Source organism: Trachurus trachurus (genome assembly GCF_905171665.1).
Source record: "Trachurus trachurus genome assembly, chromosome: 16".
In the NCBI taxonomy this organism is placed as follows: domain Eukaryota; kingdom Metazoa; phylum Chordata; class Actinopteri; order Carangiformes; family Carangidae; genus Trachurus; species Trachurus trachurus.
In genome coordinates, this window is record NC_139902.1 from 16,340,906 (window position 1) to 16,363,372 (window position 22,467).

Consider the following 22,467-nt stretch of genomic DNA (forward strand, 5'->3'; position numbering starts at 1 on the left):
TATCCTTCCACCCCACCTCCTCCTGCTCTACACTCAGCCCAAATCCAGAAAAATAGCTTTCATTACTGCTGCGTGACTAAAGGGCACATTCGTCAATGCGACGTGGTCTCTGTATCTACTGATGCCTTCGCCGGTCTAACCCACCCCCTGGCAATACTGTGTCCCGCTTTCAACCTGCACAGCCCCTCCTTTTCTCCTTCCCTGTGGCTCTCCAACCCTTGGCATTATCCTTCTCTGTCCTCAGAGCTCGTTCCCCCGTTGCCCTTCCCCATCCCCATCTCAAGCCCTTATGGTTTCCGGCCCGGACTCTCCCTCACTGTCTTACCTGTCTTGCTCGAACAGCCCCCAAACACCAGGCCTCACCCAGGAGGAGGAGGTGTGTGTGTGTGTGTTGAGGGATAGCTGCTGTCCTCTGCTCATTCCCCCTCACTCTGTCTTCCACAGGGAGAAGGGGAGGTGGAGATGGGAGAGGAGACGCAGGAAGACGAATCAGGCCTCCTGACTATCCATGATGTGACTCGGGCTCATGCTGGTCTCTACCAGTGCACAGCCAATAATGGCATAGCACCCCCTGCCAGCACAGATGTGCAGCTGATAGTGCAATGTAAGTTTAGAATATTTATCTCAGTGTCAGACGGGAATAAAACATACATACAGACTTCTCTGTGGGAACATGCACATTTTTGCATCAATGAACATGATTTCTCCATGAATAAACTCAATGTCCATCTTTCCTTCTCAAGTCAAACCAGGGCTTCAGAAAGGTCCCCAATGGAGGAAGGTTGCAAGCAGAGGGGATGGCACCACTACAGCCGAGGTGGTGTGTCAGGCGGAGGGCATTCCTCGTGTCGACTTCTCCTGGGAAAAAAGGGGTGTACTCATGGATTTTGCAAACCCAAGGTCTGATAGAAGGCATTATTCTGTTGTACAATCTTCTCTTGCAATTATGTTCACTATGAACTAAGGTGCTAATGTCAGCAGTTGCCCACATATTGATGAGTCCTTACAATTAGATTAGTTTCTGTCCAAATATAATATATTCTTTTGCTTTTTCTTGCTGTTTCGCCACTAAATCCGGATTTAGTGCATTTTATACTTTGCTTTTCACTATGCAAATACCTGTTTAATGCCTCTTTGATGTGTGAAATTGGGTGACTTAGTGCAATCTGCAGGACATCACAATCCCTGCTGTCTCCTGCACAGGATTTATCTCTTTCTTTGTGTGTGTGTGTGTGTATGTGTGTGTGTGTGTGTGTGTGCGTGTGTGTGTGCTGCAGGTATGAGGAGCGGACCGTGAGGGAGGGCTTTCTCCACACCAGCACAGTTCGAGTTGTAAATGTGAGCGCTGTCCAGGACTATGCTGTCTTCAGCTGCACTGCTCGCAACTCACTTGGGGAAGACAAGCTAGACATCCAGCTCGTCAGCACAAGTATTTATGTACTTTTGTGTGTGTGTGTGTGTGTGTGTGTGTGTGTGTGTGTGTGTGTGTGTGTGTGTGTGTGTGTGTGTGTGTGTGTGTGTGTGTGTGTGTGTGTATGTGTGTCTGTACAAAGGCAGGTGGTGGGTGAATTGGTGTCCTTGGGTGACTGAGGCTCTTTGTACATCACTGCTTTGTCAGTGCCCTGCTAAAACCATATATTTCTAAAAATCCATGAATGACAAAAAAAAACATCCTTGTTCCAATTTTGTTACAAAGCATTATTCAGATACTGTAGTAACTGTAACTCTTAAATGGCTCATTTAGCTTCACATGTAGGAGGATGTATTCATTTCATAAGGGCGTATTTGATCCTTCAGCTCAGTTTAAAAGCACTAAATATGGAGAACAGCAACAATATGATGTTTTTTTCCCCAACTGAATTTATGAATAATTTCTACTTTGGTTATACTGAAAAAATCACTTAGAATTAACATTCAACTCTGCAGCTTCACAAATCTATGGCAGCCTTTAGCTACTTATACTTATTGTTTTTGTTATATGGCCAACACATAGTCTAGATCCGTGGTTCCCAACCTCCCGTCTCCAGACCAGTACCGGGCCGTGGATCATTTGGTACTGGGCCACAGAGAGAGAATGAAGAAATTGTTGAAAATTGTTTGTTTTGTTTAAATTACACTTCTGGTCGTTTTATTTTGGAAATTTTGCCACTTCCGTCTGTGAATCTTCCAAGCGCTGCGCAATTGACAGACAGGTCCACAATACAATACAAGCATAAAAGAGTAAAAAACACACGTTGCCGGGAGAGTCTCACTGGACTACTGCCAACAAAAAGAAACCATGGCCACGGTAAAATTGTCCACTGGTGAACGGTCCGTGGTGATAAAAAGGTTGGGAACCTCTGGTCTAGATGGTTCAGTCTCACTGTTCCAACGACACACTGGCCACAGTCTAATGACCTTTCGTAATAAGTAGAATGTGCACAGTATAAAAGAGCCTGATAAAAGTAGTAAACCAGAATTAAAAGTCAAATGTAAATTGGGTGCTCACTTGCCTTAGAGTCTGTACCTGCTCAAGAAGGAACTTTTTTTTAATTAAACCTTCACTATAGAGTGCTGCAGAGATGGCATTGTTTGTTTGTTTTTTTAGCATCAACCTGGTTCCTTTGACAAAAGTTTCTGTGGAAAACAAAAGTTTATGATTCTCACACATTTTGTTCAGCAAGATAATCTTCACAAACGAGCAGCACTTTTTCATTTGAAAACATGAATACAGTCACCAGGTAAAATGTTATAAACTATGCCACAGTCTCCACCATTATGCTTACGCTTTGATTGAGCCCTGAACTCTGTTAGCAGTATTAACACAGTGAGGCTGTAAAGGTGATGTGTGCATTGGTTTTTGTGATCGCTCGTGACAGCTGTTAATGTCACTGACAAGCTCTGCAGCCTCATTTTGCCACTTGATCGCAACCAGCCTTTTTAAGACGTGACAAATGTTTAAAAACCACAAATTGACTGATGTATTTTATGTGACAGAATAAAACATGAACATGTCTTGAGCTTCTGTTAACCACAGAGCTTGTTTCATTCATCTCAGACATCTAGCTTATTTTTAGGCTTTAGGCTACTTCAGTAGGTCTGTGTAGCTATCAGTTGTTATTGAGTTTCTTTTCCCCCCTAGTGGTCAAAACTCACCTAAGGCAGCTTTAAATGAGTGGCAAATGATCAAAGTCAGTGGTTAGGGCACTCAGTGTGGAGGGATTATGCATATCACGTACTTGGCAGTAGAGCACTTTTTTTTTTCCTTTGGTTCTAATTTGGCAGCATCTCAAAATAATTGTGTCTGTGCTGCCTTGTCCAAGGTTTATCAGCCTTTTCCAGCAACATTACAATAGTGTGGGAGGGCCATGGAACATGCAGAACTTTGTAAACTGGAGAGAGTTGTTGCTCCTGAGTGTCAGGCCTTTAAGGGACTTATTCCATGGCTCTATCTCTGCCTTATCATGGAGCCTGTAGCACTCTTTCACTTCTCCCTCAGATAATGCTACAGTGATGTGCTTTGCTCTCCCAGCGTGTTCAGACTTTTCTGCCTTCAAGCTACCAGCGTATCCATGCACACCAGCATTATCAACACAGTCCTGCTCTCAGCAAAGGCCCACAGCCATCATTGCGTACATTTAATGTTTACTATAAAAACCATAAAATACAATCCAATATTGGCCCTGTTTTCCCCAGTCATTTTTTTTCAATGCTGTGAATATTCATAATTAATCTGACGCAGTGATAATAAATTTTATATGCTCCCTTATCATTTTAGAGCCCGAGAGGAAGAGAGAGTTTTCCCTTTTCTTAGCATGGTACTTTTTGGAATTGAAGGAGACAAGATCCAAATAAGGCTGACCTCTTCGCCCTGGAATCTTATGAGTGCTGCTGATAGTGGGAATTATTTACTCTGCAAACTGAGCTGCAGCCTGAAGCCAGAAACGAGTAGAGCATCCTCTTCTTATGTAGCTCCTCAACTATCTCTCCTCCTTCTCTCCTTGACTATCTCTGCCTCTGCCCCTAAAACCACCCGTCTTTTTTTTTTCCATGCTCCAAATGCAAAATAATCCACTTTCCCTTCACTAGCCTGACTGAAGTAGCGCCTCGTGTCAGACTGAAGGCCTGGTTAGCGTCCTTTGATCTTTGTTCAAAAATGTTGATAATAATCAAGAGGCTTCATCCTACATTGCCCGACTTTGGTTGGATAAAATGGACATATCAGCCACTTTGTTCTGAGAGGGATCAGCTGTAGCTTTGCCCCTGTTTCTTGATCATCCATACAGCAAAGAACCACCTTAAGAAAGAGCAGATAAAGAGTGAAACAATGTTTTTTAAAAGAAAATGCAAAGCCACGGCTGTCAAAAAGATGTTCTTTGGAGGCCTGAGGAATAAACTGTGATTAAGAAGAGATGAACTGTTAAAAAAACAAAGAGGCTTTGGAGGCTCACTGACAAGTTTTTTTTTCCTATAGTGATCATCTATTCTCCCTGATTTAATTTTATTCACTGTTTTTCATTATTTACCATCAGCAGCCGTTGCAAGATTCCTTCATTAAATTTCACGCACTTGAAATACCGTGGTACCTAAAAATAGCGTTGTATATTTCCACCCACTAATAATTGTCAAATCAAATGTGAGATAAATAGTTATTGCTGCCTCTTCTGACATGTTGTTTGGATTTCTGATGAGGACAACTTTGTTTTCAGATAGAATTATCCTATTTTGAAAAAAAAATCAAGAGACTTCATGTGCAAATCATTTGAATAAGATAGGATAGTAAAGGCAACCACTTGTATTGGAGAAATACAAGTGACCATTATAGTTGTTATATAATGTTGTCTATAGTCTAAAGATCCCACAGCAGACAGAGACAGTGTAGGGCAGACACAGTCCTATAGGTCAGCACAGTCCCTTGCAGTATTTCAAAGACAATGGATATAATCACTTGACTATCTCATGACACACATCTCAGTTTCCTTGCACCAAAAGCCTTTTTAAATAGCCACCGGCCGAGTGAATATGTTCTGCTCGAGCACAAAGTTAAGAGTGCATTTGTGGGCGACTGTGGCTCAGACAGAAGGTAGAGCTGGTCATCCACTAACTGGGAGGTCGGTGGTTCGATTCCCAGCTCCTCCAGTCCGCATGTCAAAGTGTCCTTGGGCAAGACGCTGAACCCACACTTGCCCTCTGATGTATCATCACATATGAATGTGTGTGAATGATTAGCCTCCAAGCCTGTCTGCGCACAGAGCTGGATGAATGTCTGTGTGAAAGAGTGAATGTGATGAGACAGTGTAAAGTGCTTTGAGTGGTCCAAGTGACTAGAAAAGTGCAAGTCCATTTACCATTTGCCCCTTTCCACTTTTGCTCTGCTCTCTTGCCCGCAGGTCACCCAGATCCTCCCTCCTCATTTCGACAAGTCAGTGTTACCCATGACTCTGTCACTCTGGAGTGGATCCCTGGCTTCAATGGAGGTTTGTGGCAAAGATTTCGTATAAGGTGAGACGCTGAGTAAAGATGTTGGTTTACTGTGAGAGTGATTCCCACTCATAGTCAAAGGATTGTGCTCAACGGTGGCCTTCTGATCAACAGGTACCGCTGGGATCGGTCAGTCAGTTACCTGTACGTGGACGTGTTTCCTCCCAGAGCAACAATGTTCACTGTCACTGGCCTGCAGCCTGTTACCACCTACAACTTCTCTGTCAATGCCCTCAATGCAATGGGAGAGAGTGACTATGCTGACAACAATGCAGTACTGACCATCACCACCAAGGGTCAGTTTGGAGCCACCCCAGCTTGACACTGACAAGACTCTGCTCTACACCATCTGATAATGAATTTAACAGAGGTGTATTGTGATTACAAGTTGTTGCCTCCCTTTTTCGTTGTAGAGCGGCCGGAACCAGAAGAACTCCCAGCGGACAAAGACTCACTCTCACGGAGTAAGTCTTTTATCACAACTCTCTGGAAGAAGAAAAGCTCTTAAGGGCAGTTGGAAATTGCTGTTTGCACAGCAGCTAGCTTCATTTGGCTAAATCATGTTAATGTATGCACCTCCAAGGCTGTTAACGTTTGCTCTACGAGAGTAGCGGTTGTCATGGCACCCACACATACTTTTTCCTTGCTGCTAGTCTTTAATCAATAAAGACAATTGAGTGAGTGGTCGGGTCTGTCTCCGTCAGTTTTTATCTCCTAGAATTTCCATATTACCACCTCTTTAACTTTCATTGTTATGCATTGAACTAATGTTTTTCTTGTGAACTAGGTAAAAGAGGACTTCAAGCATATTTGACTATAGTCCTCACAGTGGTGTTTGGGCTCCTGCTGCTGTTGAATTCACTGGGTTGCTTCTTTGGATTGAGGTGGAAAAGGAGGCAAGGCCAGACAGGTACCCATAATCGTCTTTTCATCTACAGATGTGCAAGTGTTTCTTCCATCTCTCCCTGTCATTATAATGTCCTGATTCCTCCACAAAACTCTAAAGAGATTACCCTGAACCATGATGCAATTGTCAGCTCAGTCTCTCACTCTCCACTCATCTCTCTGTGTCCCTCTTTCTATCCGTCTATCCTGTCTCTTCCGCTTCTGCTCATTCGCTAAGTCTCTACCTCCCGCCACATTCATCCCTCAAAGCTGTCACTTCTGTGCTTCATCCATATCTTTTATCTCATTTGCTAGCTTTATGTCCTTCCCCTATCCCTCCTTCTGTCTCTTTCTATTTGTTCTTCAGTTTAACTGTCAAGCTCTCCCTCTAAATCGTTTATTTTTCATTCCTCACCTTCCTCTGCCCTCTGGTTTTTACATAGATTTTTCCCAGCTCGCTTGTTTTTCCATTCACTCACACACTCTGGCCTTTTTATTGCTCTGATCAATTTCAGTGCTTATGAGATGATGCTCCGCTCTACAAGTTCTAATTTCCTAACACTAAGCCTCTTTGCTCCTGCTTCTGTTCCCCCTGCAGGGGGTAGGGGAGGCACTGTGTTGGGTGGAAAGGAGAATGAAGAGAAGGGGTAAGTTAAGGCCCTGCAGTGGAAGTAATAAACAGACACTCATCCAATCCACTCTAAGAAGCCTCAGACCTGATCCACTGGCTGACCCAGCCACTAAAACAGCCAGACAGGCAAAACAACAACCTCTTGTCAATATCCATTTGTTTTATTGTCACCACAGTCCTGCAGCAAACATGTCTACTGTATGTAACACATGACGCATTGTTATTAATGACTCAGTGCATCACAAGTTGCAACATGTTTTGAGTGTTGTTGCACCTCCCTGACTTCACATTAGGGAGTTGTTGGGAAATGAACTCAATAGATGACAAAACCTGATTTCTCCATGTAGGTCCAGTCACTCAACTGTGAGCAATTCCAATAAATATGAGAGCAGAGAAAAGATCAACACCACAGCCCAGCGCACCCTCCTCATTGAGTCTGGATCTGACACAGACAGCAATGCCTATGAGAGCTATGCAACGGTAAGAACAGGAGGAGGAGGAGGAGGAGGAGGAGAGGGAAGAGTGGGATGAGGGGAAGAGAAAAAGGCAGTTGAGAAAATAAGCAGAGACATGGAGAAGGTTGAGTAAACAGATGAGGGGGTAGAGGTTAGACAGGGGATGAAAGGATCTGGCAGAAGAGGAAGTAGAGAATTCAGCCATAACAAGGAAAATGGATAAATAAACTAATGAAACCTTTAGCTGTGCACAGTGATGGAACATAAATCAATACCTCACAATTAGCATTCAAAATACCCATTGATCTTGGAGAAATTATCATTTTGTACTTTAAAAAGGCCAGCAAGGATTTGAACCTTAAAGAAAACTGATGAGCGAGGTAAAAGAAAACAGATAGCACTGTGATGTCAGGATGGGGTATAATGAAATCTCAAATCCCCGTGGAGGGAGGCTTTATCTCGTCCATGATTTTAAACCAGTGCATACATGTAAGGGCTGATTCTTCTAAATTACTAAAATATATATTCTCTCACTTAGCTGTAGTGGTTTTTAACCTGGGGAGCTGATAGTTTTGGTTTGATGTGCCCAGGGTTGAGATATTTGCTTATTAGATTTCTGCCTAGTACTACTGAGGCAGACTATAAACAACAAACCCCATTACTCTGGGTATTCTTTACTTTGGTGTCTGGCCAGTGTGTTCACCTGAATGGAGGATGGAAGAGACAGAAATCAATCCCAGATACCTCACAGATGGGTGTGTAAAGAAAGGTAAATAAAACCATCCAGATTCAGATCTAGAGGCGAGTCAGAAAACAATTGGGTGAAGTAACCCTCTAATAATTCACCGCCAACCCCTTTGCTCTGGAGTAAACATGTGGAATTGTCATTTAAGTACTTGTAGGTCAAAGCTGATCTGATGCTATCTTCTCCTCTTTCACTAATTCTAGGAACGTTCCCATCATTATTACCCCACCGTTGAATACTTGCCGCCTCTCAGTCCACACTCTGAGGAAATACGCCGGCCTGGTGAGACATGAAAAATGCCTAAATATAGAGTAAACAATGCAACAATAAACACATCATGTCCTAAATATGAAGCCACCTGGGCCAATCAGGAAGTGTGTCTTCTGTCTTCATTCAGAATATGAGTATAAATATTTCTTCATATTTATAGTGTCTGTGTGTGTGTGCGTTTGCATGTGCTCTTCAAGATATCACCCACCGCCCTGCTGACTCCCACAGCCATCTGTATGAAGATGTAAGAGACGGGGGTCTGTACCGGGACATCCCGGCCTCTTCTCTTCCTTCCCCTCCGATCTTGGTTGACCACAGACTACCTCATCAATGGAGGAGCTTCAGACCACCACCCTACATTCAGGTCTGTAAACAAAACCCCCACCCTGTGATGATGACACCTCCTATTTATTGCTTTGTTTACATTTATCAATATCATAATTGAGTTGAGAATTAGGTAACTTCAGCTTCATCTTGAATATGACAATAACTGAACCAAACTGTGTCTCAGCAGGATGCTGTGAGGGTGAGGGACCTCGCGGACGTTCGACAACCCCAGAGAGATTCCGACCTTCCCTTTGAACTGCGAGGCGAGTTAGTCTAGAACGAGAAGGTCAGACCAAAGAAACACGCCATGAAAGGGGCTTGTGACTCAATGCAGAGCTATTTATTCTATTCCTTTTCAATGGTATCTCACAAGCCACTTTGAACGGACCTGCCTAGTCTGAGAGTAGAATGGAGCTAGTGCTGCTTGATGTAAAAAGCTAAATAATACAGTATTAGTCCTTCAAGTGGTTTTGAAATTTCAATGAGTGTGTGGTGAATATTTTCCAACACCTACGGTAAAGTACGACAAACTGAACAAACTAAACAGAGGTGAAGTAGAATAGTAGAATAGCAGAATAATTTGAAAAAAAGGAAAGATTTGAAAGCCTCAATAACCTCAGTAACCTCATGCAATCCAGCCTATTTTCCTCCTGCTGCAATCTCACTCACTCCTCCTCCTCTCTGAACCTTCCTTTGTCCTTTCACCTTTACCCTCTTTCTTGGAGCCAAGTCCTGGTCATTACCCACAACCCCCCCTCCTCTGCTCTTCTCCTCACTGCTTTGGCCTGCAGTTAGACATGAATCAGTTAGTTAGAGACAAAAAAAATGGACTGACATTGCTGTAGTTGGCATCAGGGCAGAACTAGCACAGATTCATGGCGCAATCCTTTCTGACCCGTCCGACGTCAGCGTTTTCCTACGTGCACCCCAGATGAGAAGCCGACAACAGTTGCCAGTCCCTCCCCTGAGTGATATAAAGAGTTTCAGACCTCACAGCTAGTCCGTGGGAATCCTTACAATAGGATTGTACTGAGTGGTATTTAGCATGGTTATGTCTTCGGGAGGTAAAGCCATATCTCGGGCCAGACTCTAATCCTGTTTTCCCTCGAATTGAAGTTCAGCTCACAACATCAGCAAGAGAGCGGGAAGCCGCACAGAGAATTTGTCTCACTGACTGTGGGCAGTCAAAGGGAGATAGAGACAGGATGAGAGGGTTAGGCTAAGCTGCAGCTATGGTTACAGTCACAGAAAAAAAATCTCCTCTCCTTTTCTTTGGTTTTCATTATTGTTCAAATTGTAGTTCAAGGAGAGCGGTTCGCTGCACCGTTTTACTCCACAGCCTATACAATGATATTTGTCGAGCTATTTTGTCTACTAACAAAGATGATTTTCACAGGAGGGCTCATTTAAATTGATAAATTAAATAATTAAACCAAACATAAAATCTAATAGAACAGAAGACATATAACTTGAGGAGCCTCAGATAACTTAAATAAAAACACAGTTTAAGTGAAGTAAATGACACGTTTGTCTATGTCTATATCTAACAATCTATTCAGTAGATGTTGAGATATTTCAGGCTAAAAAACTAAAGAGAAAACAAGACAATCTCGCTGATACAGAAAAATAGATTTGAGAACGTGATGGAGATTCAGGTAACCGTAGACTCACATGCCAGCTTGACAACAGCAGAATGGTGCATACCTTTAATACAATAGCAGGGCTGTGTATGTGTCTAACTTCATTTTGTTCATGTTTAGCCTGCTGAGATTAGAAACATCCTCAAAGTTTCCTTCTCCATTTAGCTTCCTGCTACATGGTTATATATACTGTAACTGGGCTTTTATTATATCTGTACACACACTCACACACACACACAACAGTTATGCACACACAACAGTTATGCATGCACCCTTCTGCTTTTCCCTCAAGCGTGATTCCTCACATCAGCCTCACGAGTACACACATGCACGCACATTACACTCAGCACTGACAACATCTAGTCCAATGAGACATGCGTATGATAATCTCCATTTATTTGTCTTATTTATAGATATATAATCACTCTTTTTTGGTGAGCACAGGCTCTGCTTTGTGAGTAGTTCTTTTGCTGATCCAAGGTTCACTATTTAGTATTTATTGTGTCATTACTGCTTCAGAAATCTATAATTACAGCATGTACTGTAAGAGGTGATATTCAATTCTGATGAAGTTGTCATATTTCTGCCCTACAAAGTTGTGTTTCCTCATTGGGGCCAGCCTGCCCGGAGATAAATCTCCATGTTTCACCAAGCGGCATTCCTTCAGTTAGGCCACCTGTTCTCCATCATGAGCTGTCAAGGTATGTTTGTCTCATTACTGAACAATTGTTTAAGTTCCTGTCAGGCTGACCGCCGTGTTCACACCAGAGCCTGTTCATGATGCATTGTTTCAGCTCAGGCAGGAATGATAATCTGCTAAACTGAAGGCTTGACAGCTCAATACTGTATGTCAACGTCTATTTTTCCTCAATTGCCTCATGAACGTTTTGATATGTTGTGTTCAGAAGAATCTCAAGAGAGCTCGAACACACAAGGCTGCACAAGTGCACAATTATGTCAAAAGAGGAACAAATAAGAGACTTTAATTACTTCAGCTCCTGGAGGGTTTTCACATCTATTTTACTCCTCCGTTGAATGTTTTTTTTTCCTTTGGAGAGAAAAAAAACAAATATTAGATTGAATAAACCTCCTTTGTCATTTTAACAGGTTGGGGTATCAGTGGGGAGCTAACTCAGATTCAACTCAAATTTCTAAAAAAAAACCGCTGTCATTACTCTAATTATTCAGATTTTTCAATTAGAACTAAACAGAAATCGAATCAAATGCAACCACAGGTTTTACCAATTAGAACATGATTTTACTGGCAGTTATTATGACTTATTTTGTGGCTCTGATCTCTTGTTGTTTCCAATGAGGATGTAATTTGCCCTCCAATATGGTTGGCAGTTTGCAAATGAATAAATACAACAATATTCCACCCCAAAAAAAAAGTCCATTGTTAATTTTGAAAAGGGCAGATGTGATAGAAAAATACACCTTCCAGCTTAGCTGTTTTGATGACTGCATTGTACCAGACAAAATGAACAGGGAAGAGTCTAAATAGATATAAAGATGGCATAAAAGTGTTTTGGGAATGTGTATATGATTGAAACACTGCATGGTCACAGTACACAGTTTTCTTAATATCTGCACAGGCATTACTTTGCTTTTGCCCAGAATCCCTTTCTTCTTTCACTCCCAGTTAGACATGGACATACTGTATGTTTTATGATTTCTGTCACTGCTTCTGTTTCATATATTTATGGTGTTTTCAAATGTTTATCCACCCATACATGTAAACCTACAGTACATTTATGCACATAAAGTACATTGTTTGATGGAAAAATACAATGCCAGAATTAAAGGAGCTATATGTAAGAAATGTATGGCAAGCAATTATAAAATCACCCAGTACTGTATGTCACCAGAGACTAAGGAATCATGTTAATTTGAAATATTGATCTAACCAACAACAATAGTACAGCCAGAATAGCACGCAAATCATGTTTATGTTTTGATTTTGTGTTTTGGCCTGTTGCGCCACGAAGTCAGTGGCATTTTGGCATCCAGGTTGCCAGTTACCACTGAGCTGCCACAGTACAAGCATTGTTGATGATAGAATTGAAAGACCTTGCTATGACTCTCAAAAACGTATTGACTAAAGCAGAAACATAACTAGGATCTCTATAGGAGATGCTTTTGAAAGATGAAGACGGCTGAAAGCGGAAAAGAACTTGAGGACAGATGCCGGAGTGGCTAATTTTCTTCTGTACACACACCTACCTTTTTTGCACAATAATCCATTTTCTCCAGTGCATGTACACAGCTTTATCTGTTTCATTTCATTCTGTTACTACATCGTTGCAGTTCCCGTGGCGTAGAGACTGTGTGAGTGAGTCTCGAGGTACAATAGCCACAAAGCTGGAGCAGGGCAGAGGTTAGCATGTGGCTACTGAGCAAACTATCTGGCGACTTCTAGTCTGGGGGCGAGGGGAGGGGAAACAACGAGCTGCAGTATTTTCAATTTGACTGCAGCAACAGTTTTGGCCACAGTCTTACATATAGCTGCTTTAATTGTGTCATCATGTAAGTAAATAATTTTGATGCCAAGAAAAAGTTGATGCGGTAAAAGAAAAAAGGACAAAATTATTAAAGATGAAAATATTACATTTATAAATAGCCTTTTATTCCTCTAATCATTTTTGTTTACAAGCAGATTGTGATTGGTCAATGATGACTTGTCACACCACATTTCATACTATAAATGTCTGGAAGCTCAAGATAAAAGAGTCTTACGCTGGAAGAATCTGCATCAAATGAGTCAACGCTCTGTTTATATTTTGTGTTAGAAAACTTGAGAGAAACTTATTTAAAGAGGGCTGAGCATGTGAGCTGTACCCAGGATGCTGAGGTGTCAACACTTTAAAGGAGCCGTAGAGAAGTGATGTAAACTGTGTGTGAGTACAACTCTGATCCAAAAGCAAGCCCGGTGCTCAGGACAAAGGCCGTCCTCTGCAAGTGTGGATGAATTGCAGGCTTTGTCTGCTGTTAACAGTCAATGTTTGTGTTTCTCAGATGTGTAATGCTGTTGGGTCACAATCACACACACCAATGATGCAGCCTTTAAGCAATAGTTGAAAAAAACAAAACAAAATAAAAAAAAACATGTAGATTGTGTCACTGTAACCGCAATTCAATGTGATGAGCAAGAGGCAAATGACTTTCTGGGGTAATATGTCAAAAAGAGACGTGGACTTTAATGAGGTTTTTATATAAATAGAGTTGGAGCAAAACAGAAGTTTCAAAAAGTATTCAAAAAAAGTTGCATTTTTAGATGGTTGTTAAAAAGGTTGGCATTTTAAAGTAAAGAGTATATATAACTTTGCAGCCACACATATCAAAGCACACTCAATGTCAAGGGAGTGCGTTTGTTCAGGGGAGGGTATTAAATAAACATCTTCACCAATAATAAGAAGACATAATTAAAGTAAGCACCAATATGAACTGCATCTTATGAGTGAATGTGAATTTGTCAACAATCTCTCATTACAACAAAGTAATTAATGTTTTTGTTTGTGAGACAGCAGATGGCAGATGGACCTGTGGATAGAGAAGATTGTATAAACATGGAAATAGATAGTCAGCCAGACAGGATGACAGACAAGCAAACAGCACAGGTACAAAACCAGAGACAACGTATTGTAGGAAATACAGAAGTAAAACAGAGGGACGACAAGCCGTCAGCGCTGAGAGACAGCTGAACTACACACAGAGATCATAGCCGAGTGAGGGAGTGAAAGACTGAAAGCCAGAGAACAAGAAGGAGGAGGCCGTGTCATGAGAAAGAGTGGGTGAGTGAAAAAGAACGAAACAGAGTTCAGACAGTTGGATGAGGAAGTGGTGATGATGAGCACATGGGTGTGGTTGCTTAGCAGTTCCCCCCATCAGCCTTTCAGAGGTCACAGAGAGGAAAGAAGAGTGGATGACAAGGCTGTGGATAAACCTCTGGATTGGGGCACCTTACAGGATGGATACTAAGGTAAGCATAATAGCCTGGATGGATGACTAAATATCAGAAGGCTGAAGGGTGTTTCGGTGAAGCGGACTGAGAGGAGATTGATGGAGGGTGACAGACAAACGGATGAGCGGACGGACAGAGACTGAGTGCGGGTGCTACATGTGACAAACAGGCAGGCGGGTCAGGCGAGGGGAAGGGAGAGACGTCTGTACAGCCCAAGGGAAACAGGCCTCATCTTGACATATGCTCTGGAGTGAAATGTAGATTGGCATGACCTGCTAATCTGAGCTGTCACAGCTCATGACGGCCACAGACACTCACCTGTCACACTGTTCCCGAAGCCTGGAGGACGAGCTGCCACCAGAATAGGTCAAAGATCGAGATTCATTTTCTGCTAGAGGTGGATTTAAACGAGCCACTGGCCTAGAATCCCATCTGTCACTGTGCCTGCCTTTGCAGTACCTGCTCGGCAGCTGTTGTTATTTATATTGCTGAAAGAACCGTATAATATTGGGCTGTTGTTTTGCCTACCTTTGTTTTCCTATAGTGTTTTGTTTCAAACTCAATATGTCAATATGTTGTGAGGGGGAGGAACAAGTTTTTCCACTGATTCAGAGAACACTGCACACTGGTACAAGATCTCCATTACAATAAAAATATATATAAAGAATTGTTTTGACACATCCTCCTATGCATTTTTTTAATTGACAGTAGCAGAGTTGAAATAAAAAAGAAATGGGATGAAGTTTGATCAATTGTACCGCAAAGTTCTCTACACGCAGGTGTGGGAGGATAGCTTCCACAATGCATACACCCAATCAGTCATCTTTTTCACAATTGTAGAAAAGTGATTGTTATGATGTGCGTGTTACATAGGTTTGACATTCAAAAGTAAGAATCGGTTTTCTGTCACTGCATGAGGAGTGTGGGTGATAGCGTGCTTCTGGAGGAAGGAGAAGTGGCCATGTGGTACTAACCTCAATGAGTACATCTTCCTGTTTGGTACAGCTGTAGCGTACAAAATGTTCTAGGGTGAATTCTGTCTTGCTTCAATCATCTAAGCAGATGCTGTAATTTGCCAGTCAGTGTACACTTGCCTTGTACTTGAGCAACATCATTACAATGGCTGAAGACACATTGTAAAAATGATCAGCATCTTTCTGTGTGCTAATGAGGAGACTTTTTGTCTGGATGTTTGAAACTTCTGAGGCAGATGTAGGCCTACATCTTAGATAAATGTTATTTGAATCGCGTACAACCACAGTTTGTGTTAGAGCAGCACGCTGAAGGTACAGTTTGATACTAACTGAGTTACAGCCTTGTTTATTCTTTCTACATCATCATTTATCCTATTTCCCCCAAATGTTTTTCTTCTCTTTCAGATCTTATTGGCCTCCATTTTCTTCTTTGTCTTGTTTGACGGTGAGTGCACAAAACTGAACTGGCTCACTGGGAAGTCAAATGAGAAGTGAATTTGCTGACATGAGGAAGTTAAGCAGATTGAAGTATAAATCTCATCTTTGTGTTGCTTGTCTAGGTAAGTATTCACCTGTGGGATCTTCTCATGATTCACTACATTGTGATGGCCTCATTACTGCCCCCTGAGGCCATGTTGAGGGAAATACCCACCAGTGGGTGCTGGTCAGTTTTTGAACCGTGAGCAGTTTTTGGCCAAACAGCCACAAGAAACAACAATGGGTCCATTCAACACTTGAAAACAAACATGGGCAAGTGACACAAAGGTGAGATCTATTCTTTACTGCAAGTTAAAATACCCCACATCTGCTTGACTGGAGTATAGGCTACACCGACTTCCTATTGAACTGTTTCCAACAGAAAACTGCGGCCTCTCTTTTACAACAGTGAAGAAAATGTACGTAATGTCAGTTATTCACAGCGAGTGTATTTTATTGCAACATGCCATTTATAAAAGGAAGAATATGTTACTTCTTCTTTCAAAAGTCACTTTAAGCTGCATGTGAAAGTAATGGAACCACACACATACCTGCCATGAACACACATAGTAGGCTATATCCGTTTTCATAGGGTGAGTAGGTGTCATAGTTAAACTTATACTTGTGGAGGTCCCTTTTAAATGCAAAGGAATTAACATAAAGGCTTAGCACAAATATTTATAGGCACTATATGTAAGAATGTGAAGCAATTTAATAGCCTTTTTTCATTGCCAGTGTGCGAGTAGATAATGTGAATTTAAAAAATGAGCCCGGACTTTCCGGGTTGCCTATAACAGCCTGAGGACTATTTCTTTCCTTTTTTTTATGTAAAGGTGTCAGGACAAATTTGCTGAGAAAATCCAATGGATGTAATGTTTGTGACTTACAGTAAGTCCAATGTTATTTCAAACCAGAGGATATAAAGGAGTACAGGTTATGTATGAGTTAAAAAAACAAAAAACAGCTTTTAATATAAGCAAAATCAAGGTTTACATCTTATTACAATTTATCTGACACATAAAAACTTGACGTGATCCAGTTATGCATTTTTTTTTAAATAGTACATCCCTAGTCAATTCAGTCTCCTTGTATTGGTTCATTAAAGTAGTAAGAATCACAGTATTAGTCCAGGAAAGTAGAGGTTTTGTAGAGCTTCAGCACTAATTGGAAGGTGCTGAGTGAATAAACAGACAATGGTCTTACTGTCCTGCAGTCTAGCACAACAATGCAGCTCTGTTGTAGCCAGAGGTTTCGTAAGAGCCACTTCTTTGTAACTGTGCCGCGCTGCCCCACTCACAGGACTATTACTGTGCCACACTCTCAATGCATCTGCAGGCCTCTCTCCCCTGCATGGCCAGACGGATTCTCAAGTCTGGTCTCTGCCAGATACATCACAGCATTGTTTGAGAAAGTCACTAGGATAAACAACGCTTCTCTTTGTTCTTCCTGTAAAGTGTACAGTCTGGAGGCCTCGCCATGAGGCTTCATCTGACTCGTGTATTTTGGTGATTAAAATGTGTCTTCCCCCCGCAGTGTCAAAGGCTCAGTCTCCCACAACCGCAGATCAAATGAGGTCTTCAAACAGCAATATGGAAAACTTGGACACAATGCCCACAGCTCTGACTTCTGACTTCACTGGTACAATACTCATGGCTGTTCTGAGAAATACCATTTTGTTGTTGTGGCGTTTTGTTTTTGTTTTGTTTTTTTACTCCAGCCTGTTTATCTACTGTATCTATCTATGTGACACTGTTCTGCTAACCATTGTGCATCACTTTAACAGAAAGGAAATTGGAAAGCAGAGCCTCCACGGAAATTCAACAAACCACAGACCAGCGCACTGGCACTACCAACCCAGTGAAAGACGTCAACGACACATCTTCTGCAGGTAATCTGATGTGATGTGCCATTAGAAAACCCAACATCAATAGTGACAGTTTCACTTGATGTAATTTTTCCATTCTACCCCTTCAGCTCCCAAAGAAGCAACACAAACACCACACTCAAGGCCCACAGCCGCCCCAGGTAACCATCTCCACCCTCTCCCTCACTTGTTTAAACACCCAGTTGGTGGAGCCATTGAGTTTGACTGGTTACACAGGCTGTGAGCTCTCCAGCAGGCTTTAACACCCCCTCACGCCACTAGCAAAAGGCTTTACAGAGAGCCTCCCTATCAAGAATGCAGACAGCTTTAAAACTAATTATGAGGTAATTAGAAAAATGTTAAACTCCCTGTCCTTGTTGAGATATACAGAGGAGTATTTCTGCTGCATTTTACAGCACCGGGGAAAGAGAGAATTATAGTCAGAGAGACAGAGAGAGCACTGATATGCTTTTAAAAGTGTTAGCCTAAATTTCCTCTGAGAGTCATCTCACTGAAATATTCAGAGATTCAATTAAAAATGGAGTTAAACACAGGAATGTACCTGTAATTTAATAGGAAGCAATTATGTATGGACTGCATGGCAAAGATAAGGCGTCAATATGTCCCAGAAAAATGTGCTCCAATAAAGAGGATGATGCTGATGCTTTCTGCTTTATTAAAATGTGTATAATGAATATTAGACACATTTTTTACTATGCAGGGGGTAAAAAATCTAAAAAAAGTAGAGTAAACTAACGTTTTCATCGTCTTTTTTTATTCAGCATCCACAGCAACATCCCGATCCACGGCTGAGAAAACCACTGAAAGAGGCTCCCTTCAACCTGTTGCCTGGGGTAACTAAAAAATTTCCTGCTCCATAGTTACCTTAAATGCCACAGGCATTGTGGTTTTATTGTTATCTCAGGGCAGACTGACAGTATCACAATTCCCTGTCTTCCAAACAAAACCCTTGGCGGGGTAGTAGAATAGAGCACCTCACTTCCTCTCTTGCCAGCAGATTAATGCTTGATTGTACCCTATGCAAGAAGAGATAAGATATTTGTGTCCTCATGCTGTGCTGGCTTACCATAGATAGGGTTTTGATACACCATCAACAGCATGTCAACGGGGCCAGTAGATCTGTCATGCCATCTCTGACTGTTGTTCCCCAGTGATCCTCTCTGTTTTTTCCTTCCTGCAGAAGCTTCCTGTGTTCAACAGTCAAACTTAATTCAATATTTTTCTTTCTACTTTTACTTCGTATAGATCCGAAGTGGGATGAAGGTTTCACCTATGGTAAGAGTCTTGACTTTGCTGTGTGTTTTCTGCTATTACCTGCGTCTATAGTTGAGTGCTTGACTTATTTCATATGTCCAGATTATAAATCCCTGCGCACGGCTGGACTGTCCATCGCAGCGGTCCTCTTCGTACTCGGCATAATGGTTATTAGCTGTAAGTATGACACTGAAAGCCACTTCTGTGTTTGATAATGTCGTGCTAACCACTGTAATTATATCCAACCACCCTTCTTACTCCTCCGCTTTCCTTTAACTGTAGGTGGCAGGGTCTGCCGCCTGCCCAAGTGTCACAAGAAGTCATCAAAGTAAGTGTTTACAGCCATTATATTGAGAGACAATGGAAGCTGACAAACAGAAGTGGCTAAATTACAGTCCATTGTGCCTGACTTGTGGCTGTGCTTACATCACACTGTTAGAAACTGCAGTTGAATGAGTTAATTAATTTATATCACAGGCTTCTGGGTGATGTATTGCTAACAATCAGTCACATCCGACATATAGCAGCTCGACAGAATGCTGACTAACGTCTTTGTGAGATTAATAGATCAAAAAGATTATGATTAAACTATTTACTGCATAAAACCACAACAGACCAGCTGCAACAACTAGCAAACCCAGTTGTTTGTTTCCCTTACTGTGGAATATTTGTGTTTGATAAACATGATTGATTTCTTATATAGCTTTTGATTTTTTTTTTAAATGCTGTGTTGATTTGTGTTCCAGATCATACAGAGTGGCCCAATGATAAAGGAAGAGAGAGATAGAGTCTGTACAGTGACACAAGAGCAGAACTGCAACAAGAAACCAGCTGGAAGAAAAACACTCAACCAATGCTTGGCAACGCGTGCATGTGCATGTGTGGACTGACTGCACACGACTTAGTAACAGTGTCATTTGAAAAACACTGAATAAACACAGAAATCATGAATCATGCAGACCTGTGAGATGAAGCCATCAGCTGCTTAATCATGGTTACTGTTATTTCTAGACTTTACAGAAGTGCACAAAAAAAATTAAAGTGATTATCTTGGCAAATAATCAAAAGATGATTCATATTTTAATCACACCTTAAGCCATGAAGAGGACTTGTTTCTAATGACCTGTGTATCTTATAACTGATAACACAGCCATAGGCAGTGTCTCACAGCCAGGATTATTATTAAAGGTTATGAAGACTAACGCCTGTAACATCTCATATTTGACTGCCTCGCACAACACCTATGTTTTGTCATCTGAAAATGAAGCTGGGTCACCTCTTCCTCCTCGCACACTCTCCACAATTTCAATCTCAGGAATAGCGTGATATTTAGTGAGGGGTGTCAAAGCCTCTTAGTGGCTCTATGCTTGTAAGTGAGTTAAGTCCTAGATTAAACAAGATCCACTAGCGCATTATATTTGCATCCATATGGCGTGAAAATGATGGAAACAACAAACTGAGAGAAACCAAACAAATTTTAGAACAGATTTAATGGGAAAAATAAACACAATCCAAAGTTCAGCATAGCTACATAATATAGTATTCAATGTTTTACTTGCTATCAGAACAACCACAGCTGTGCAAACAGATTCAATTCTTGATACAGTCTCCCTCTGCAATAGCTTTCTTGTAAGCTATAATGTCATGTATTAGATACAGTACTTTACAGTTAATTATTATAAGGAGAAAAACCACAGTGAATGAATGTCCTTGGCACAAACAATACATGGGTTGATCTGCATACATAAGTGCATATAAACATAGGTGTTCAACTTTAAGACCAAATTATACCTTTTCTGCAATATGACACTAGATAATACAAATATTATACTCAAATAGTACTCCCATCCACCAAGGCTTTTATACACACACAGTTTATAAATGAACATTGGAGATTACAAATTGCCCTTTAAACTCACATAAAAAGACCTTTTAGCTATTTAGATATTTCTCATCAAGAGGCACAATGGAAAAGCATAGCTCAGAAAATCTGTAAATACATACAATATATTATTATATATTACAATACAAGTTAGAAATAATTGCGTAAGGACTCTTTTTTTAAAAAAAAGGGAAAAAGCCTTTTTCATATACATCACACAGAAAGACACAAAGCTCGGTAGTTACATTTGTTACAGTAGATTTACACAAGTAGTGTCACAGCATAGAGGTGTTATAATAACATAAGAGATTTTTGGTTGCATGTGTGGGGCCGACTGGACTGAATACTGTATTCCTTTTGGGGGTTTTTACACAAGTCTGAAAGCTTTCTCTGTCTGAGGAAAAGCATTCAAAGATGGAACTGCTACATTAAAATGTTGTTGCACTGTGGTTTGTTTGACAGGAAATGTGAGTAAACAGGGAATGTGAGTAAATATGAAGAGAGAGACTATGCAAACATAAAAAAAACTGAAATGTTTGATGCAAATTTTGTCCAATTGTCCTGCCTTTGAAATGCTGGTACCTATTTCAGGCTTATTTTGCAATGCTACACTTTAGAGAAATAACAAACTGTACACATAGAGCTCAAATATGAACAGTAAAACAAATGCACTAACAATAATCACATCTGCCAATCTGCTTGTCATTGTTAACATAAACTGGAATGGATCATTTTAAGGCACTTCAGCACAGACCTGTAGTCACTGCACACTCTGATTAGGACATAACTGCCAGGATTGGAGCCAGTGTTTAACTATTCCCAGCATTGCTGACTCCATAATAAGTGCTGCTCATGAAGCCACAAATGAAAAACTGACATGTCGAACAGGGATATGTCCCCCTTCCCCAGGGGAAAGTTTCCTTCGGTATCAAAGCAAATAAGGAAACCAGTGCCTTGGGTTCTTGGATAGAAAGCTTTCCTTCACAGAGCAGAGCATGATTGATTTTCATTTAAATGAAAACAGAGAAGCCATCATGCTTTGTATAAACAAAAGAATTGCTGGTATTTCCCCAATCATCCCCAACCCTTTATTTGATTTGCAAGATTTTATCCCTCCCTCACACCCAGCTTCTCTCCACCAGTGTGTGAGGCATTAATCTAACTCTCTGCAACATTCACAGGGCTATTTACAATCTGCAAGACTGAAGTGAAAGCCTTTCAAAACGAAAAAGAGGTGGAAAAGAAAACATCATCACTCATGGCGGTCGATTAATTTGCTGCCTTGCAAGACGGCGTTCACACTGGCTATTTCCACTCGTTTCTTTTTTCTTTTTTTCTCTCTCTAACTGAGGTTGAGAAGAGGGGGAACAGGTTTTTATCTTCCTATTGCACTGCCTCCTGTCACTCTTAATGGGCCGGGAACAGAAGATGTCAGACAAGTGAATAGGAGAACGAAGTGAGCACTGGGCTGGCTTAGTGTGGATTAGCATGGTTTGTCTCACTCAACCACCATTTCACACCGACAGGTCTGTTCCACATGCACCAAATCAAATGCAAATATAGTTTCACTGCATAGCTGGTGGGAATAATTTCTTGTTTCAGGTAGTAAAAATGCGGGCGG

The 22,467-nt window shown here is 41.3% G+C and overlaps 2 protein-coding genes across 3 annotated transcripts in view; both read left to right on the plus strand.

Annotated features, from left to right (window-relative positions):
* Window positions 1-9,050, plus strand: part of nphs1 (NPHS1 adhesion molecule, nephrin) — a gene marked incomplete at both ends in the record, with an annotated part of 35,023 nt that extends 25,973 nt beyond the window's left edge. The window contains 12 exons of the mRNA XM_083990280.1: window positions 445-604; window positions 744-900; window positions 1,278-1,429; window positions 5,370-5,481; window positions 5,575-5,756; window positions 5,874-5,924; window positions 6,248-6,370; window positions 6,944-6,992; window positions 7,324-7,456; window positions 8,380-8,458; window positions 8,644-8,810; window positions 8,961-9,050. Coding sequence (XP_083846406.1) covers window positions 445-604; window positions 744-900; window positions 1,278-1,429; window positions 5,370-5,481; window positions 5,575-5,756; window positions 5,874-5,924; window positions 6,248-6,370; window positions 6,944-6,992; window positions 7,324-7,456; window positions 8,380-8,458; window positions 8,644-8,810; window positions 8,961-9,050 — 1,455 coding nt within the window. The remainder of the gene's footprint in view (window positions 1-444; window positions 605-743; window positions 901-1,277; window positions 1,430-5,369; window positions 5,482-5,574; window positions 5,757-5,873; window positions 5,925-6,247; window positions 6,371-6,943; window positions 6,993-7,323; window positions 7,457-8,379; window positions 8,459-8,643; window positions 8,811-8,960) is intronic.
* Window positions 9,051-14,181: 5,131 nt separating this feature from the next.
* Window positions 14,182-20,154, plus strand: fxyd5 (FXYD domain containing ion transport regulator 5). 2 transcript variants are annotated; one of them, XM_083988947.1, is made up of 11 exons: window positions 14,182-14,204; window positions 14,286-14,392; window positions 15,754-15,793; window positions 17,359-17,463; window positions 17,609-17,713; window positions 17,800-17,850; window positions 18,472-18,543; window positions 18,956-18,985; window positions 19,067-19,141; window positions 19,247-19,292; window positions 19,711-20,154. In XM_083988947.1, exons 2-11 carry the CDS (start codon window positions 14,336-14,338, stop codon window positions 19,730-19,732), a joined length of 603 nt encoding a protein of 200 aa, XP_083845073.1. In that variant the 5' UTR covers window positions 14,182-14,204; window positions 14,286-14,335; the 3' UTR covers window positions 19,733-20,154. The 2 variants fall into 2 exon arrangements, with proteins under 2 accessions (XP_083845073.1, XP_083845074.1); XM_083988948.1 differs by having other exon boundaries at window positions 14,189-14,204; window positions 14,289-14,392.
* The last annotated feature ends 2,313 nt before the right edge of the window (window positions 20,155-22,467 follow it).

Bases quoted from the DNA above. Each gene is read 5' to 3' on its own strand.
- fxyd5 (XM_083988947.1), top strand. From the start codon at position 14,336: ATGACAAGGCTGTGGATAAACCTCTGGATTGGGGCACCTTACAGGATG. The intron at 17,714-17,799 runs GTAATCTGATGT...CTACCCCTTCAG, and splicing joins CAACGACACATCTTCTGCAG to CTCCCAAAGAAGCAACACAA. The intron at 18,986-19,066 runs GTAAGAGTCTTG...TCATATGTCCAG, and splicing joins GGATGAAGGTTTCACCTATG to ATTATAAATCCCTGCGCACG.